This window comes from Gobio gobio (assembly GCF_949357685.1).
Source record: "Gobio gobio genome assembly, chromosome: 21".
Taxonomy (NCBI): Eukaryota; Metazoa; Chordata; class Actinopteri; order Cypriniformes; family Gobionidae; genus Gobio; species Gobio gobio.
This window is the reverse complement of record NC_137117.1, coordinates 18603508-18618565: the sequence shown is the minus strand read 5'-3', so window position 1 is coordinate 18618565 and position 15058 is coordinate 18603508. Positions and strand designations below refer to the sequence as shown.

Below are 15058 nucleotides of genomic sequence, written 5' to 3'. Positions count from 1 at the left end.
CTCCTATTGAGCCTGATTTCTCAAAAGAGTGCGTGTGTTGGCTTATCCTGGGTACCATGACAACAGTGCGAGTTATAGTAAGCATGAGCGGCTGCTGATGGCTCGCGCACGCACTCACAGGAAAACGTCTCACGGTATCATTGCATGATACTTTTGTATCATTTTTGTAATGTTTTAGTCTTGACTGCCATTTTATGAGGAGCGCGTGCAGGACTATTTTTTTTAATTTCTGCTTTTGAGGTCCAAAAAAGATAGAAGGGCATAGGGCATTGGAACAACAGCAGGGTGAGTAAAAGATGGCTTTATTTTCATTTCAGGGTGAACTATCCCTTTAAGGTCTGGATTTAGAAGTGGCAATTCATGTGTGAAAATAATTCTTCATGCTCCCTCCCAACCATTCTTTCACAATTCGAGCCTGATGAATCTTGACATTGTCATCCTGGAATGTGGCCATGATGTGTCTTCCTACATGGTTGTTCAAGAAATGAAAAGCTACACAGTCCATCAATTATGGTTAGAAGAACTGTTGCCAAACATATAACATGCTAGAAACATAATAATCACTGCAATAATGATCCAATTATAGACTCTTAAGCATTTGCTAATTAAAATCCAAACAGCAACTTTTTTGGGGCCGGGCAGTGTATTTTGTGTAAATGAATCAATCATTTGAAAACAAACAGCAATACTGATATAAAACTGCATTTCAAGTCCAAAATGTTTTCTGATCCAAGATCAGTTCTGTGAAGCACGAACTGACACCAAGCTTTCCGTGACTGAGCTACTAAGGAGAGGCTCAGAGACCATCTGAAGCAAAGAGCGACGTCAAGACCAGCTTCAAGTGCCTGACTTTTCTCCACATTCATTTGATGCTGAACCCTCGGCTTTCACTGAGGACTTAAGCCTCATTAATATTAATAAGTCTTTATAGGAGGGATAGAGTGCTGCTTAATAGAAGCGTTAATCATTTATGACTGTCATTTTCTTGTAGGCAGATCTCGCTAATATCTATGTATTTGCACAAATCAGCTTATGAATGTCTACATTCAGACAAAAACAGGAAGAATAACGTAACTGAATTAAGAACAAAAAACAATCACGGAAATGACTGATCTAGGGGACATTTTTACATTTATGTGCGTTAGTGAGACTGAGAGAAGAGAAAATGGAAATGAACAACTTGGAGAGAACAGATTAAAAATGGATGAATTAAAAAAAAAATCATACTAATTTGCTTTGAAGGAATTGCACCACTGCTTTGTAATGTGGTCTTGGAAAATGTATGGGTTTGAAACGCAAAATGCTCTTTTTTTTCCATTTGGGTGTTTCAACCTTTAAACTGGGACACTATGGTGCACACTGTATAAAAGTGAGTGCTGTATTACACATAGTACCATATTAATATCTTCACATACTTTGTTATGATAGTTACATTGCAAAGCCATTAAAATAATCAATATTGATGTAGAGAGTCATATAAATGTAGTACTAGTGCATTTCAATTACACTAGTAAATTTTTATGAAGGAACAGCGATTAAACATTTAGCTGAACTTAAGCTTTAGTTGAAGTAAACTAAATGTTATATTTGTAACATATTTTTACATTTTTCACAAAACTTGAAGCCCCGGTTGAAGACCTCTAAAATAAAATAAAATAAAAAATGAAATGCATGGCTATTTAGCAAAAGATACATAAATTACCAAGTTATCAACACTTAAATTGAATGTCTTTTACTTAAAAGTATAACTTAAATTGTGCAACAAACACAAATTCACACACAAAATACATATTCACACCTCCACAAACAGAAAAAATGCCCCACAAAAAGGATGTGCATGCTTCAACACACTAATAACGCTATTTTTTAACACTTTCCAGAGGCACAAAAACAGAGGCCATCCGTCACATAGCTCTTAACCTTAATTTGCCCATTCATCCTAAATGAAAACAGACAACGGGAAGTCATAACCCTTACTTTTTAATTGGTTTGTGCGCACATGGGGCAACAGCTTGTGATATGCAGACTGCAAACAGCCACATGAATCAATGAGTTCCATGAATCGGGTACTTTAAACACAGGGCACTGGTGCGTTACCTAAACTAATTAAACATCATGTCTTTCCTCAGTCTCCCAGCAGAGAGAGACACACACACACACACACACACACACACACACACACACACACACACACCTCACAGTATGCCATCAACGTTCTAACATTGTGTTAATTACAAGAAAACGTGAGATATTGGCAGCTAGAGTGAGTATGACTGACGATGAGAGTGACAGAGAGAGAGAGAGAGAGAGAGAGAGAGAGAGAGAGAGAGAGAGAGAGAGAGAGATTACCCACGATACACACAGCTCACCTTTCTCTGAGAGTCTATGAATAGCGGCATCAATAAAGAGCTTAGTCAGACTACAGAGTAGAAATATGAGCTGACCGAGAGTCTTCCACACATCTCTCTCTCTCTCTGTGTGTGTGTGTATCTCTCTGTGTGAGTTATGAATCATGCTGATATAAATACAAAAGTTTGGGGTCTGCAATATTTTTTTTATGTTTTTTAAAGTTGTGCTCACCAAGGCTGCATTAATTTGATCAAAAATCCAGTAAAAACAGTAATATTGTAAAATATTACGATTGAGTTATTTATTCCTGAATGTTCAGCATCATTATTCTAGTCTTCAGTGTCACACGATCCTTCAGAAATCATTCTAAAATGCTGATTTGCTACTTAAGAAACATTATCCCTATTGTCAATGTTGAAAAATGTTGTGCTGCTAAATATTTTTTAGATTTTTTGATGAATACAAAGTTCAAGAACAGCATTGTTTTTGAAATAGAAATCTTTTGAGATATAAGAAGCCAAAACTGATAGGTGGATCTGGTACCTCATAAACATACAACTATATTGTTTATTGAATTACAAAAAAAAGTCTGTATTACTGTAACAGAGACCTGATTGTTCTTGACTGCGAGTACATATAGTTTTGACCCACCTCAGTGATTCGAGGGTTGGTGCACTTCACGTTTGTGCTGGAGAGGTGAAGCCAGCGGCTGGTGTAGGGGTTGGACATGGGACAGTGCTGGCGTAGGGTACAGCGGCCCTCCATACTGCACCAGCCACACTGGAACTTCCTCTCGGCCTTCAAACACACGCCACAGCTGTCCCTCTGAGCGCCACACTTATACAGATGCACTGTGGGATACAAGCGAAAATTACTGATGTGTTTTTGATTGAACGCTGCACTATTCTTCTACAATATGAGATTTAATTTGGTGTGAAAAAACTTGTTACAAGTTTTAATAAAGTTTACTGGAGACTTAATTTGACCTATCTGACAGTTTAGGAGAGATATTGATCATAAACATCTCAAGCTCAGCATAACCATGATGCTTAGGAAGTATTGCTGAGCATGAGAAAAGTAGCTTCAGACTCTCATTTTGCTATAAATATGAAATGAATAATAATTAGTATGATCAATCACCTCAAACACTATTTTAGGCAGAACAATTCTGGGAGAATCCGGCAGGTTACAGCATACTAACATGGAGTTTTGGCTTAAAAACACATTATTTTCATGGGTTATTTATGCATTACCTTTGATGTTCTCAGGATTGTCGATGATGAAATTTCCATTCCACACCACTGAGAAATCCACCGGCAGTTCACTAATTCTCATCCCTTCATACAGATACTGCAGAGAGACAGAGAGATGGAAAGAGGTTACAACATTTTCCTGACAGTGCAAACGCTGAGATAATGTAAAGTTTATGATTTTTGTCTTTGCTGTCCATTATTGATTGCAACATGCAGCCAAAAAGTGAACGAATAAATGGCAGAGTGTACACGAAAGTGAAGCAAATATCATAAGAGAGGGAAAGAGAGAGAGAAAAAGAGAGAGAGAGATGGTTTGACTGTATTAGAGCTCTTATTGAGTTACTCCGGACTTGCATCATCAGTCTGAGGAATAAGGAAGACTTTCAACACTCCTATTTTCTACAGCTTGGACACTGAGCTCCAACCGCCTTCATCTCTACTTACAGAGTGTGTGTGTGTTCATTTGAAAGAGAATGACAAAAAGTGTGAGAAAGGAGTTGGTAAAATATGAGTAATTTAGAGTGAAAAGTTACGATTTTGGTCGATTTTGAGGTTTTCACAAAAATTAGTTCACTAAACCCTCGTCTAGCAATCCCAATGATCCAAATAGCAATTAAAAATATAAAAGTATCTTTATTTGTACGTTTTCTGAGAGGAGTACCTTTCCTTTGTCCATGAAAACGATCTTACTCGTGCTGACTGACAGATCTGAAGCATGCGCACAAAGATGCCGATATATACACACATACACAGAATTACACACTGTAAAACAATATTGTTGGTTTAACTTAAAAAAGTAAGTAACCTGGTTGCCTTAAAATTTGGAGTTCACTGAAATAAATTTTTTTAGTTAATACAATGAAGGAAATTGGTTTAATAAATAGCAACTCAAAATATTATTGTATCTGAACCACATAAATAAATAAAACAATGTTGTGATAAATCATGAAACTAGCACAATTTGGCATGTTTCACTGCATTATTACAAATAAAACAGAATTACGCAATATGCTTACAAAATCTTTTAATAATATTTTAATAAAGGGTGATGTCGATTCTCAAATGTTCATTGTATTAACTCAAATTTTGTATTTCAATGAATTTTAAGGCAACCAGGTAACTTACTTTTTAAATATTTTTTTTTTTATTACTACAGTGCATTACTTCAAAATATTGGCGAGTATTCATGCAAACATCCTCTGTTATGTCTTAAATGAACGTTAATTGTTGTGGAAAAACATCTGTGTAACATTATTTTGGATGAGTGCGGTACAGTAGGTCTTAATATATAGACTGTCTGTTTCATTAACTTTAATCAAACAATTGCGGTATCATGGAAAAAAAAAACATACGCCATATGCCAGCACGGCAACATACAGTCACATATACCTTGGCCACATCCATTTCATGATTATGTTCATTATAACATCACAAAGCAGGTAACCAGTGCTTAACTAGCCATAAACTGTGCTTTTCTGGATCTCAATTTAGCTTTATCATTTGCTCAGATGATCTTAGCTACATTTAATTTAAGTGTGTAAGACGTCTTTCCTTAGGTGAAAAAAATGATGCAACTGTTAACGGAGTAAGAGTACAGAGTTTTAAAATTAAATTATGTTTTATAAACAAAGTTCAGGAGGAACATGTTCAAATTGCCTATCCAATCAGTATGAGATGAGGCCTATATATATAAGCTTCCTGCATCCCACCACCACCCCGTCTCCTCACACTTGCTTGGTTAACTATCCTAATCAGAGATATGGGGGGAGTACTCTGGGTTCGGGCCAAAATTCTGAGGTCTGAGCCCTCCCCTCAGACAGCACACCAAATATGCATACCTTTTATTCCATCTGATTATTTGCAAGTGTGAACTCGTGAATGTGGATAGTGTTGCTAAGATTATTTAGGTATTGAAAGAATTTGATGAGAAATGTTTAAGCGCATATTGAAATCTCTGATTTAATAACCTGGCAAATATGAGCTCCATTTGAGACATTGTTGCAATCTCTATGTGAAAGTCATTTTTTTCCTCAAGAGCTACAAATCATGTAGTTAGCATAGCTCAGATTATGTTATCTTGAGAAAAAAGATGATGAGTTCATACTGAGGAAAATTTTGGAAATCTTGGAAAATCTGAGTTTGAGATATTCTTACACTCAAAAGTTGTTCTCAAGATAAAAGAGTCAGGAGACTTAAGGAAGTTTCAAATAGCTTTCAATGCAATCTCACTGCTGTCTAGGAGACACAACTGAGATATCTCATGTGAGTACACATGCACACCCAAACACATACCGAGCTGTTCTGGCACTGTACGCTGGAACTGTTGAATCTGAGCGCTGTGACTCTGTGATTGACTCCTTGTATATGTAACACACACTCGTAGCCGCGCTGACCCGACTGGGGTTGGGGAAGGTTCCGGGCTTTCAGGGTGATGGGCTTCACCTCCCCTGCTGGGATCAAGATCTCCTCAGAGCGGACCAGTTGAGGACAGTCCTAAAGGAGTGAAGAGAGCGAGAGGTGAACGGGTAGTCAAGACAAACACACAACATAAAATCCTAACCTAAGTGTACTCAGCAGAGAACCGATGACGTGAAAGAGCCTTATAAAAACATACAGTGCACAATGCACATAGAAATTGTTGCAATGTACACAACCCACACACGCTCCACATGCTCACACACACACACAGTTAAACCTTAGGTGCTCTTTAAAAGCAAGTTGACATGTTACTCTCTAAAAGTTGTGTGTGAAGATGCCGTGCAGTAGTAGGTCAGCCAGTGAGAGGTGTCCCTAGTGTCTTTCCAATGCCACACACACACACACACACACACACACACACACACACACACACACACACACACACACACACACACACACACACACACACACACACACACACACACACACACACACACACACACACACACACACACACACACACACACACACACACACACACACACACACACACACACACACACACTTATACGAACAGATATTTACCAAGCTAAATGTGGAAATATGTTAGACTTCTACTGTTTTTGTAATAAAGTTAAACATAATTACTGTGCAATAATTACATAATTACTCTATGCAAATATGCAAGTGCATTGCAGGCATGCAATAAATAAATATAAATAAAAATAAAATAAAATGAATGAATGAATGAAAAATAATGTATTAAATAATACAATAAAAAAATATTTTTTTTTTAGGTTATGCGAATTTTAAGGAAAGTCCATTTCATCTTTCTTCAAACATTATGGGTATAATATTACTTATAACATTAGTTCTGAGAACATTCCCTGCTGGTTAACTTCTAGGACAGCAATATTCTCCCTAAAGTATAAGGTTAAAAACACACAAAGATGCACACACATACATATGTACACAAACACACTTAGACACATGCAAGCCTGCACACACAAAAATGCATATGCATGTGTACACAGACACACACACACACACACACACACACACACACACACACACACACACACACACACACACACACACACACACACACACACACACACACACACACACACACACACACACACACACACACACACACACACACACACACACTCACACTCACACACACTCACACACACACACACTCACACACACTCACACACCATGATTGATCATGGACCTTAAGGAGGTTTTGCCTGCTTGAGTGTGTGTTTATTTTGCGCATATGGCTGTGTGTGAATAAGTGGGAAGCCTGTGTGTGCTGTGAGAGAGAATATTCCGGATATCGACTGCTAATTGCTCGCTGTGAGAGGGTGAGCAAGTGTGTTTACCACCTGACAGGGTGTAATGTAGCACATTGATCAGCTGAACACCTGCAAATGCACGCGCACACACGCGCACACACGCGCACACACACACACACACACACACACACACACACACACACACACACACACACACACACACACACACACACACACACACACACACACACACACACACACACACACACACACACACACACACACACACACACACACACAGTCTCCACTGTAGACTTCACACACACTTTTCAGCAGCTATTATTGGAGACTCTTCCCCAGAGGTTTGTAATCCTGTAGATTTGCTACCGAAAGACTAGCCTCATACACACAGTTTGTGTTAGTGAGCGTACCTCTGAGGCGTTGACGCGTCCCTCCTGGAAGGAGCAGCTGGAGGGATCGTGGGTGCAGAGGTTTCTGTACTTGCACCAGTGGCAGCGAAAAGAACTGGTTACACAAGAAAGACACCTAAACAGATGGAAAGAGAGAGATAGAGAGAGAGAGAGAGAGAGAGAGAGAGAAAAAAGTATTATTACCCCTCACTGATATCCCTGATTTATGATCCAAAGCCATTTTGAGGGTACAGTGGAAGTAGTCAGCATAAAATGTAGCTCTGGGTTTTAGATTAGCAATGGGGAGCAGGTTGTGCCTTTGAGACCAGCACTGCTGTGTCCTTGACCTTTGCGGCTTAATGCTGAATAAATTAAAAGTGTGCTGCGGAAATTTGCATGTGCCGTTGGACAACGCTGTGCCACTGAATCTCACATACAGATGTAACACCGGCTCTGCAAAGGTTAGACTTCAGACGTACAATTATCACTCTGGTATTGAGACTTTATTAAGACATATAGTCGCGCCGTGACATATGATTTGCATTAGGACTGTATAGTCTGAGAGTGGCACAGTGGATTGCCTGACTGAATATATAATGAGGCATCTGAAAGAAAATGAGACACAATCTAATTTTAATTGCAATACTGTACAGTAGTTGTTATATTAAGCATTGTAATAGTTAGTGATTGTGACAAAGTTTTACTAGAACTCTGATTAATTCCAGATCTGTCAGATGCTCAGGTGACATGGTCGTGAGAGAGCAAGAAGATAACTGGGAGGGGGCGAATCTTTCAGAGCCAGCAAATCAGCGCCCACGGAAGGTCGTGCTGTGACATATGATTTGCATTAGGACTGTATTGTCTGTGAGTGAGACTGTGGACTGCCTGACTGAATGTAGAATGAGGCATCTTAAAGAAAATTAGATGCTATCTAATTCTAATTGCAATACTGTAGTTGTTATACTAAGCATTGTAATAGTAATTGCGACAAAGTTTTACTAGAAAGAAACCCGTTTACACAAAGTCCGATGCGTCTAAACAAATGAACTTGTTTTCTCTTTGAGGATATCCAAATGCTAGTGTTAACGGTAGCTAAGCTAAGCTAAATTAAAATAATAATAAATAAATAAAAATATTGGACAATTTTAAATATCTGGGTGAATTGCAGTGTTGGGCACGTTACTTTTAAAAAGTAATTAGTTATAGTTACTTCTTACAAATAGTAACTGAGTTAGTAACTGAGTTACATCATTATAAAAGTAACAATTACCAGGGAAAGTAACTACTGTGTTACTTTTTTTTTTTCTCAAATGTTCAAATATGTCAAATAACTTGGATGCCCCAATATTAAATATGTTAAATGAATGAATTGGACACTAAATAGAATAAATTATTATTATAAAACATTGTACATTAATGTACACTATTGTAATGTTGCTGTGGGACAATGTGAGAGACACCTATCAAATTCAACACATTATTGTAAATATTATCAGTAGACCTACTATAGTGTAAATATTGTGTAAATATTATCAGTACTATACTTACTCCTTTGGTAGTGGAGCTCACGTTATCACCTGGGTTTTTAGCCACTAATTTTGTTGTGGCATGTGATGATGTGAGGCGCTTCATTAGATTAGAATTACTTGCCACCGACGTGGAGAGACTCTTTCCTTCTGGGCATAAGTTGCACGTTACATAAACATTCTTACCTTTCACCTCAAGGAGGGAAAAGTAGTGCTTATACTTCCAGTTTGCGAAAGCTACCTTTGAAGTACCATTGCATGTGCATGTGTGTGAACTCAACCTATCAACCTCAACCTTGTCTCCCACCTACCATTCATCATCATCATCATCATCATCATCATCATCATCATCATCACACACACACACACACATGTAGTGTTTTCATCTTTTATGGGGACTTTCCATAGGCGTAATGGTTTTTATACCGTACATACCGTATATTCTATCCCCCTACACTGCCCCTGCCCCTAAACCTAACCCTCACAGGAGACATTCTGCAATTTTACATTTTCAAAAAACATCACTTAGTCTGATTTATAAGATGTTTTCCTCATGGGGACCTAAAAATGTCCCCACAAGGATGAGGATTTCGGATATTGCTATCTTTGTGGGGACATTTTGTCCCCATAACGTGATGATTACCAGTCCACACACACACACACACACACACACACACACACACACACACACACACACACACACACACACACACACACACACACACACACACACACACACACACACACACACACACACACACACACACACACACACACACACACACACACACACACACACACACACACACACACACACACACACACACACCACACACACAAAATGTGGGCTGTATGAATGGGCTATCAAACAATAACAGTCAACAAGGGAAATGGAGAATATTTTCATTTGCAGATAAGTGTTTGAAGGCACAGCTTCTTTTTTTCGGTTATTCAGTGGTTCACAATACATTAAATGTAAACAAAGTCCCACGGGCATAACCTGAGGTTAAGCGTTTCATTTAAGGCCAAAATTTAGATAAACCAGGGTTGTGATCCGAGCATTGCTTCACCTCCTGTGTGGCATCTCTATTTAGTTGTATAATCAGTATTTCAATATGCAGCAGGCAAACCATGAGAGAATACAGTCATACATTACGAGCACACACACATATATATGCATGTATCTGTGCGTCCCTGCAGCTGTAAGCATTCCATCTATCATTTATATGCAGATGAGCAAAGCTTACACGAAAGAGAATCTATAATACCAGCACGTTCCAATAAAACACTCAACATCGATGCCTCTAATTCAGAAGCAAAGCCATATTATGGCGAGCGGGCCTTGTTCTATTTGTAGAGGAACATGTCATATATTTGATGTTGTGGAATCTTGGAGATGCTTCTACAGCTATAAACCTCTACAGCACTTTGGCTTCCAAGAGTCTGTGTTTTCTGCGTACCAATTAAATAATGCAGAAGTGTTTATGCTAAAATATTCATCCGTGCGGCTCTTTATTGGGCCATTGGGCTACCCGATTGGACAGTGGGAATTTTATGGAAATTGCGAGCTAAAAACGATGTACCATGCTGTACTCAAGCACTGTGTTGGGAACTCATGATAAATTAGAGCATTTTACAACATTTTAAGTGAAAGGAAGTGTGGGAGGAAATTTAGGAAGGCTGAATGTGCCAAAAATTGAGCCAGGTTGAACATACAAGTACTACCCATAATGCCCTGAGGCATTGGCACAGAGGGCCAACGGCGCTCCTTGTGAGGTCTGCGTGTTCAGAGGGATTGGATACAGGGAGTTTGTTTGATTAGTTCCAGATCTGTCAGATGCTCAGGCGACATGGCCGTGAGAGAGCAAGGAAGCGAAGGGAAATGGGAGGGGGGCGAGTCTTTCAGCGCCAGCCAATCAGCGCCCTCGGAAGCTACCTCTTCCTGAGCCTTTTAGAAAGCTTCCAGCAAACTGGGGGGCTCTGTGATCTCCTGCATTGAGCAGCATCTGTTCTCCGCAGAAGGCACGCTTATGAGATGTGGTTTTGAATACACACAAGAGGCAAGGAATAAACGCTAAAACACATAAACATGCATGCGAGTGAAGTTCGGGAGCGTGGCGTGAACAAAGACACAGAGCGCGCTCAGACACAAGCGGTTGTTTATCAGCTGGCCTCCTGGAGAGTCGAGATGCAGTCCAACTCTCTCCTCTCTGATCAGCCATCATAGCAGATGAAGTGGAATTGAACTGTGACAGACAGCGATGCCCCCAGCCGGAGCGCCAAACCCACAGCGCACTTAGATTCAGCAATTCAGACATCTCAGCCTCAACACTTGAGAAATGTCAAGCAATCAGCCCGCATTTGCCATAATGGATGCTTTTTATAGCTGCGAGAACCTCACCAGTCGCTGTAAAGTGCAGCCTGGGAGGGATGCAATGCTAGTGACCTGCAAAAAACGAATCGGAGAGTTCGGACAGTGCGAGAATCTGGTGCGCCGCTCAACGCAGCCTTGATAAACTCTTTGAATATTATCAAAACGTCCCGCGGGCCCCAAACATTCACAGTTTTTCCATGTTGCATAACACTTTTGAAACATTCACAGCATGCGGAGTGAGCTGGCTGAGCGCTGTGACACAACGCTGATACTCTACGACACAGGAAGTGAGAGAAATATCAGCAGGGCTGCGTATGTGGGACGAATGCATCAAAGATAGATATCACAGCTGTCCCTGGATAGATGGAATGACACATCGTATATATCATGATGTATCTGGAAAATAATTCAGATTGAGTTGTAATGCTGAGCAACATCCGCTAACCACTAGTTATGCGATCAAATCCTACCCTATGTAGTCAATTTAACCAAAGTAATATTAATCTTCAATAAAAATTTACAAAAATAAATAACTTGCTCTTCATCTAAAACAACTTTCCTTTTCTGTTCTCACTGACTGTGTGGGCTACAAGATCATGTTAACCAGTGGCCAAATAACTATTTAGGCACAGTTTTAACATGCTTGCATTCAATGTTTCGTTTGTTTCAATGTTTCATTCAGAGTTTAAGTTAAATTTTCATTTAATTGACAAAATAACTATACAACTGTTGAAAACTTTGGGGTCAGTTTTTTTTTTTAACTAATACATTTATTCAACAGGGATACATTAAATTGACCAAAAGTCACAGTAAAGATATTTATAAAAAATCTGTTCCATCCATCAAAGAATGATGAAAATCTTGGTTTCCACCAAAATATTAAGCAGTTTTAACATTGACAATAATAGGAGATGTTTCTAGAGCAGCAAATCAGTATTAGAATGATTTTTGAAGGATCACGTGACTCTGAAGACTGGCTGCTAATTTTTTTTAGCTTTGACATCACAGAATAAGTTATATTTTAAAATATATTCAAATAGAAAACAGTCATTTTAAATGGAATAATATTTCACAATATTATTGTTACATAATAATACTGTTTTTGATCAAATAAATGCATCCTTGGTAAGACTTCTTTCAAAAAACATTTCAAAATCTTACCGAACACAAACTTTTAAATGCTAATGCATAAAAAAAGTGCAATAAAATTAGAACTAGAATAAGAGTTCACATCGAGAGATGAGATCTGAGATCATGAGATCTGAGCATTTACTAGAGACACGAGCAAGATTCCTGCCGTATTTTTCTCAAAAGATTAACCTGTGAAGGAGATTTTTGCTCTAGTTAATCTATCTAGGAGAAACAATTAAAAAACTAATTCTCAATTCTCACATGCAATTTTCCTATTCTTTGAAAATGAGACAAATGAAGTGTGTGTATACTCACAGCTGGTGCACGCTGCAGTTGTAGAACTTCACCTCTGTGCTGATTAGCATCTGACCCGTTTCCTTCGAGTTCAGTCTGAGCTCGACACCCGACCAGTCTGAAAAGAGAGCAAGAGATGAGAACATTTCTGTCACATTGCATTCTGTTGTGTTTGCTTTGCCACCCTTTTTTCAGCTTGCTTCATGCTCAAGCTGTCTTCTGATTAATACTTGGCATACCTCGCATCGTATTCTCACAGTCAAGCGGAGCCTCGAGCAGCTCTGCAGTGCGTGGCATCCAAGCCGATATGAGCATATTTGGCTGTTTTATTTTTTTACATTTTTTTGTGAAGACACGCTATTGTCATACCGGACCCAGCTGAGCCCTGCTGTTAATGTGAAACAGGGCCGCGGGCGGCAGCGTTGATGTAATGGCGGAGGAACGGCTGGCATCGCCACAGAACACCAGCCAGGCCAATCCTGTTTGGCAGGGTGGCGGCGTGGAGAATGCCGATCGGCGTGCAGACCAAACGCTCTCGCTCGATAAGCGGCCAGCTCTTCATACTCAAATAAGCACAAGCTCCGTCCCAAACAGGCAGCAATTCAGATAGCATGCAGCGTGTGGGAGTCAGCTGTGACCCGAAAGCACCACTTCCTCTCTTCTTCCCTCCTTCACACCTGTTTCCCCGTAACATGAATGAACGGACTGAAGGCTAAAAAGATGGCATTTTTACACCGTTTTTTTGCGCATATGCCAACGACAAAGACTTGCACGCAATTCCCAAATGCCTGACTGTCTTGTGCCTTGCGGCTATTGGAAATAAACTAGGAATAGAACTGGTCACACCCACCACTCAATGAGCAGGCATTTCCACACATGATCGATGCTCATATGCTCCTATCGAGCCGGAATCAGTCAACAGAAAGCAGCAAATATGAGGCACCGGGGGATTAGATGACATTTACCTGAGGGAGTCCACTGATTGGATAATGCTCCCCCCAACAAGAGCATGGGGGTTGTGGGTAAACAAAGCTGTCATTTACTGTGGGCTGGGAGGAGATTATTGTGATTCAGATAATCACAAGCAACTTCTGCCGCATATATGGCCATCTGCTTCCCAACAGAGGTTAGACTGGAAGCACATGTAGGAATTTGTCCTTGGACAATTGAAAGCTTTAGAAAGAAAAAAAAAGCATTGCTAACAAACTGAATACTTAACCAATACGTCTGTAGTGACATATACAATTATATCATGCCGTTTTCTGTGGAACTGGATCCTTTGATTGCAAACTGATCCCTGATTGTTTTGCTAACCGCAGATGACTCTAAACCCGATCAGCGTTCGAGAAGAACTCCATCCCTGGAGCTATTATGGGTAGGGAGAGGGCAGAGGGCTCAGGGCTCGTCACCTGTAATGGGTGTAAGTGTGTTTGAGAGCACGCGTGTAGCCCTGGGGCCGACCTGAGGTCGTTGTAGGCTCATTAGAGCCGTGGTTGCACGTGGCCAGTGGGATCGATGGGGTGGCTTGAGTGTGAGAGAGGACGGCACCGCTGAAAGAAGCCCTCATTAGGAAGCAAGGCTGCTAGGTAGCAAGGGAGGGTCTATTAATAGAGCATCTATACAAGAGAATAGAGATCACCTCTCTGAGGGGAACAGGTAGACGGATGGATGGATAACAAAAAAAAAACTAAAGAGATGCCAATTGATAGGGAAGGTTGAGTGCATGGAGACGAGAGCAGGAGAAATCTATGGGGGTGTAAAATAATGCACGACTATGGAGTTTTAGTTTTTGTTTGAATAGTGTAGTTTGAATAAATACCTTGATCTGTGGGGATGATGGGAACATCTTTAGCAGCGGGAGATGTGCAGAGAATCTGATTCCCATCCACTCTGCCCTCAACCTCCGTCAGGTTCCCAAAGGAGCAGGTGATTCCAGCAGAAAGATCCGGAACATCTGTCACTTTCACCAGCAGCTACACAGAGGAAAGAGATCATTTAGATT

General features: G+C 39.9%; 1 protein-coding gene across 1 annotated transcript in view; it reads right to left on the bottom strand.

Annotated features, from left to right (window-relative positions):
* plxna2 (plexin A2) overlaps positions 1-15058 on the bottom strand; it is a gene marked incomplete at its 5' end in the record, with an annotated part of 214058 nt that overhangs the window by 75316 nt on the left and 123684 nt on the right. Inside the window, 6 exons of the mRNA XM_079802461.1 lie at positions 3001-3200; positions 3603-3699; positions 5895-6095; positions 7753-7867; positions 13078-13174; positions 14876-15029. Coding sequence (XP_079658587.1) covers positions 3001-3200; positions 3603-3699; positions 5895-6095; positions 7753-7867; positions 13078-13174; positions 14876-15029 — 864 coding nt within the window. The remainder of the gene's footprint in view (positions 1-3000; positions 3201-3602; positions 3700-5894; positions 6096-7752; positions 7868-13077; positions 13175-14875; positions 15030-15058) is intronic.